Source organism: Cavia porcellus, unplaced genomic scaffold, assembly GCF_034190915.1.
Source record: "Cavia porcellus strain 051 isolate PalLab524CR breed Dunkin Hartley unplaced genomic scaffold, mCavPor4.1 scaffold_3, whole genome shotgun sequence".
Classification (NCBI taxonomy): Eukaryota; Metazoa; Chordata; class Mammalia; order Rodentia; family Caviidae; genus Cavia; species Cavia porcellus.
Genome location: NW_026947486.1, coordinates 92,651,220 through 92,657,081, shown reverse-complemented (window position 1 = coordinate 92,657,081; position 5,862 = coordinate 92,651,220). Strand labels below are relative to the sequence as shown.

Below are 5,862 nucleotides of genomic sequence, written 5' to 3'. Positions count from 1 at the left end.
CACTTGACATATTTTATAAAAGATAAGTACAACATCTTATTGGCAAAAATAAATGTTCAAGATAATCTCACTTGAAAAACTTAAAAAAATTTAAATGTTGCCTTAAATTAGTTTCTAAATTTGTGAAATGACATAAAAAATATTTTGAGGCATAAGATCTTTAAAGTTATACTGCTATGTTTACTTTTAATATAATCTTACTGTGCTTTGGAATAACTCTTTATGTAATGTCAGAGGACACTAAAAGTGATATCGAAAGTGTGGAAATGGAAAGACAAAAAGAAGAAAGTAGAGAAATAATGATAAAACATGACTTTTTCTAATGCTACAAAATCATATATTTCGGCTCATTGACACTGGCTTGCTGGAAGAGACTAGGAAACCAGTGAACTGTCCCAATGATTCTAGTTAAAATCCTTAATAACTCTGTGACTTGATGGCTCAATCATGAAGAACTACTTACCCAGACTGTTGGTAAAGTGCACTGTGCAGAAATTACAGTCTATTTTACTTTTTTTACCCAAGAACACTTAGGGAAGACTAAGTATAAATTACAAATTTTGGTTCAGTGCCACTGCGTTGCTGGAAGAGGCTAAGAAATAAGTGAGCTGTCACAATGATCCTAGATAAGATTCTTAAATAATCTGTGATTATTAAGAACACTTAGGTAGGGGCTGGGGATTTAGCTCAGCGGCATAAGCACCTGCCTTGCAAGCAGGCGGTTATGAGTTCGATCCCCGGTACCGATAAAAATGAAAAACAAACAAAAAAAAAGACCACTCAGGGAAGATTTAGTACCTCTCAAAGTTAACAGAACAAAGAACTCAAAAGATTAAAAGGTCACTCCCCCAAATCTGTAAATGATTTCATTCCAAGCATTGTATTAATCAAGATTGAGGTAGAGAATTTGGGTTTATTAAAACAAAACCCTACTACTCTTATATATTAAAATTTTTTTCTACAGTTACTCAAAATGTTTGTCAAATACATGTCACTTTCCATCTTGATTGCTCTTTCGCTTAGCATTTTACATGAAAGTAAGAAATCAAGGTAGTAAAAAACTTGAGAATTATTTTAATAGAAGGGACATATTGAATTACGTTACTAATAAAAACATTTTATTCTGATGTATTTTAGAGATTTTAATTTTTCTGTTAACACTGAATGAGAGTAAATATCCTCTAAGATACTATTCAGTTTATTGTGATGGCCTTTTTTACCATATCATATCTCATGAAGCATAAGACAAGCAACAAGTTAATAAAAATCATAAATTAGATTTCCAATATTCCCACATGGCATCACTCACTATGAAATGTTAGAAGAACACCAATGTTCAGGTGCAATGATTTCTAACCTGGAAGTTACACTCATGTGTTCAAATGAATCACACACTTGTGAGATTATGCAACATGCAAAAGTATAGAAAACTGCCCTCCAGGACTATTTCTGCAAAGCGTAAACAATTAATTGACCATCATTATGGGAGTGGAAGAGGTATATACATCAGTGGATATAACATGGAAAAAAACCAAAGTCAAATACTGTAAACGGACTGAGTTAGATCTTTATTTGTTATGGGAAACTCATAAATATTTCTCTTCATTGCAAACAGTGCATACATTATGGATTTTAAGATTGCAGGAATAAAATAATGATTTTTTTCTGCCTGACCACCATAGCCCCTAAGAAGACTCCGTAGTATCTTGATTAGCATGATACTCTGCAATAAAGTCTTTGAGATCTTTAAGAAGCTTGTCACCCTTTTCTCGTAAATTTTGACTCAGGGCAAAATTTATAGGCCTTTCTAGTGAAGGATCCTTTTCATTCAAGTTTCTCACCACCATCTCATAAGTTTCACTGTATTGTTGGTAAAGGTCTTCAATCTCTTTGACTTTTGAGTCTATTGATGTAAAGGAACTGCCGAGCTGACTATCTTCAGATTCTTCTGTGCTGTCTTCTGCATCTGCTGATGGCGGGGATGGATGCTTCCTGAATAATGGTCTTGCAAGTTCCTCCTCGAATTCAGAGATGCCGCTTTCCTGTGATGCCTCAGAGGTTTGGGCAGCCCATGCCCTTACAGCTTCACAAAGCTCCTTTTCAGTTAGCCTGCTGGATTTTTCTTGTAACACCTTTGATGAAGTAGCTGGTTCAGAATTTCGGAGAGAAATGTATCTTGATGTGTCCAACTTCACGACCCTTCTTTTCTCACTTCTGTGCTGAGGCTGTTCAACAGAGTAATTTTCTCCTTGGACTGGAGTGGCCCTCCTGCTACTGACAGGAGAAGCTTCTTGGCCTGAGAGTGACTCTCCAAAAAATGTAGGATTCTTTGTATGAGGAGACGGGTCTTTGGCATACTTGGAAGCGTAGAAACTTTGTCTTGTCCAGCTCTCTCTCTCGTCCCTGCTATAACTCTGGGGGCTTGCAGAAGGATTGTATCTCGACCATTGATTGCCAGCTTCATCTCCTTTCTGAGGTGGAACACTTCTTTGAACAGGAGCAGATGTTCGGCCCTTGTCATATTCTTGGTGACCGGCAAAACTGTAATATCTTTTGTAGCTTCCTTCACCAGGACTGTCTAGCAGTCGTGCTTTCTCCCCACACAGCGGTGGTGTCTTTCGTAGTGGTCGTTGGCTTCCCAGCTGGGGTGGCTGCCTTGGCACATTGTTAAATATGCTAAGAAACTATTCGGTATTCATACATGCGAGATTGATTTATTTCACTTAGGAGTATGGTCTCAAGCTGCGCCCATTTATTGATAAATATCTCAATGTGATCCTTCTTTATAGCTGAATAATACTCCATTGTATAGAAATACAACAACTTTTTTATCCATTCCTCAGTTGATGGACACTTAGGTTGTTTCCAAGATCTGGCTATTACAAATTGTGCTGCTATGAAAATGGGTGCACATATATCAGTGTGGTATGATGCTTTCAGTTCTTCTGGGAAGATGCCTAGAAGTGGAATAGATGGAACAAATGGGACTTCCAATCCCAGCTCTTTGAGAAATCTCTAGACTGACCTCCACAAAGGTTGCACCCGTCTACACTCCCACCAAAAGTGTAGGAGAGTTCATTTTTCCCCACAGCCTCTCCAGCATTTGTTGTTGTTGGTTTTCTTGATCCTGGCCATTCTTTCAGGAGTGAGATGGTATCTCAGTGTGGTTTTAATTTGCATTTCTCTAATGACCAATGATGATGAACATTTTTTCATGTATTTATTTGCCATTTGTATTTCTTCATCTGAGAATTGCATATTCATCTCAGATGCCCATTTTTGGATTGGATCTTTGAATTTTGGGGGTCTGAGTTTTTTAAAATTCTGTATATGTTTTAGATAAGAGTCCCTTGTCTGAGAGAGAGTTCACTAAAATCTTTTCCCAGTTTGTGGGTTTTCTTTTCACTATGCTGGAGATTTCTTTTGACATGCAGAAACTTTTTAGTAAGAAGTGGTCCCAGTTATTGATTCTGGGAAGTATTTCCTGTGTGGTTTGATTCCTGTTCATGAATTCTCTATCTATTCCTCTGTCTTCAAGGTTTCTAGCCAATTTGTCTTCCAATAGATTTAGTGTTTCTGTTTTAATATTCAGATCTTTGACCCATTTAGATTTTAATTTAGTACATGGTGATAGACATGGGTCTAGCTTTAGTTTTCGGCAAATGGAGAGCCAGTTTTTCCAGCACCATTTATTAAAGAGACTGTCGTTCTTCCAGTGAACCTGCTTGGCTCCTTTATCAAAGATAAGGTGGTTGAGTGTGTTTGTAGTTGTGGTTGTATCTTCTAATCTATTCCATTGATCTTCAGCTCTGTTTTGATTCCAATACCATGTTGATTTTACTACTGTTGCTTTGTAGTATAACTTCAAGTCAGGGATTGTGATGCCTCCTGCCTTGCCTTTGCTGCTTAGAATTGCCTTTGCTATTCTAGGTCTCTTCTGGTTCCAGATGAATTTTAGGAGTGATTTCTCTAGACCTATAAGGTATGTTGATGGTATTTTTATTGGGATTGCATAGAATCTGTATAACAGTTTTGCGAGAATGGCCATTTTCACAATGTTTGTTCTTCGTATACATGAGCAAGGGATGTCTTTCCATTTTGTGAGATCATCTTCAATTTCTTTTTTCAGTGTATTATAATTTTCACTGTATAAGTCTTTCACTTCTTTTGTAAGAGTAATTCCTAAATATTTCATTTTTTTGCTTGCTAATGTGAAGAGTGTAGTTTCTCTTATCTCCCTCTCCGTGATTTTGTTGTTCGTGTATAGGAATGCTATTGATTTCTGAGTATGGATTTTGTATCCAGCTACATTACTGAATTTATTTATTGTATCTAAGAGTCTTTCAATGGAGTTTAGGGGGTCGTCTATGTAGAGTATCAGGTCATCTGCAAACAATGATAATTTAACTTCTTCTTTTCCTATCTTTACCCCTTTTATTTCTCTCTCTTGCCTAATTGCTCTGGCTAGTACTTCCAGTACGATATTAAGTAGCAGTGGTGATAAAGGACATCCTTGTCTTGTGCCTGATTTTAAAGAAAAGGTTGTCACGTTTTGGCCATTTAGTATGATGCTAGCTGTTGGTTTGTCATAAATGGCCTTTATTATATTGAGGTAAAGACCATCTATTCCAATTTTTTGTAAAGTTCTTATCATGAATAAATATCAGACCTTATTGAAGGCTTTTTCTGCATCTATACAAATGATCATGTAATTCTTTTCGCTTCATTGATTTGGTGGATTACATTTATTGATTTACGTATCTTGAACCATCCTTGCATTCCTGGGATGAATCCCACTTGGTCATGGTGTATAATCTTCTTGATGATTTGCTGCATCCTATTTGCCAATAATTTATTGAGGATTTTTGCATCTGTGTTCATTAGGGAGATCAGTCTATAGTTCTCTTTTTTAGTTGGGTCTTTCTCAGGTTTCGGTACTAGAGTAATATTTGCTTCCAGGAATGACTTAGGAAGGATTGTTTCCCTTTCAGTTTCATTGAATAGTTTGAGGAGTGTCGGCATCAGGTCTTCTTTGCATTTCTTGTAGAATTCTGCAGTTAATCCATCTGGGCCTGGGCTCTTCTTTGTAGGTAAGGACTTAAGTACATTTTCAATTTCATTAACAGAGATTGGGTTATTGAACAGTTTTACATCCTCTTGATATAGCTTTGGTACTTCATATGTTTCTAAGAATCTGTCTATTTCTTCTGTGTTATCAAACCTTTGAGAGTAGAGGTTTTCAAAATAGGTGTTGATGAGCTTCTGTATTTCTATTGGGTCTGTAGTGATCTCACCTTCTAAAATGACTCGGAAAGTTCTGATGAGCTTTCCTCAATATCTCCACCCATTTTTGAAAACCAAATAAATACGCACTTCCCAGACAAATTCTTTGTCTCCGGCCACAGTCATATCACTCATTTCTTTCATTTAAGCCTTTGCTATCCACACATTTGGGGATTGTGAGTCTGATCAATCCACAATAAGATAACGGCAGTTATTTATCTTAGAATTAGAGAAATAAAGATGTGTTTTCTTTCACAAAATGTGCATCTACTGATCTGGATTTCTAATTATATATAATTTTTTTAACCTTTTTAACAGTACTACTCAAAGGTTTTTCTCCCCAGAATATCATGATTTTTCTATTGTTTTACAAATGAATACGTGACTCATCTTTGTGTGAGACTGTGCCTGTATGTCTTCCATAATTTTACAAATGAACCCATTACTCATGTTTGTGTGAGATTGCATGTGTATGTCTACACAGATGTCTATACGTACTTCTAAACTTTAAAGTGTTTTGAGATTTTATTTGATGACCTATTTGTGAAAGAGGGGTATTGTAGTCTTCCACTGTGAATG

General features: G+C 36.4%; 1 protein-coding gene across 1 annotated transcript; it reads right to left on the bottom strand.

The window, feature by feature from the left end:
• Nucleotides 1-1,685: 1,685 nt before the first annotated feature.
• LOC100729963 (periphilin-1-like) lies at nucleotides 1,686-5,427 on the bottom strand. Its single transcript, XM_063245590.1, has 2 exons — nucleotides 5,374-5,427; nucleotides 1,686-2,684 (listed from the first exon to the last, which is right to left on the bottom strand). The coding sequence occupies exons 1-2, from the start codon at nucleotides 5,425-5,427 to the stop codon at nucleotides 1,686-1,688; spliced, it is 1,053 nt and encodes a 350-aa protein (XP_063101660.1).
• Nucleotides 5,428-5,862: the final 435 nt, after the last annotated feature.

Coding starts and splice junctions, on each gene's coding strand:
- LOC100729963 (XM_063245590.1), bottom strand. CDS start 5,427: ATGAAAGAAATGAGTGATATGACTGTGGCCGGAGACAAAGAATTTGTC. Junction 2,685..5,373: donor ACAAAGAATTTGTCTGGGAA/GTGCGTATTTAT, acceptor AATACCGAATAG/TTTCTTAGCATATTTAACAA.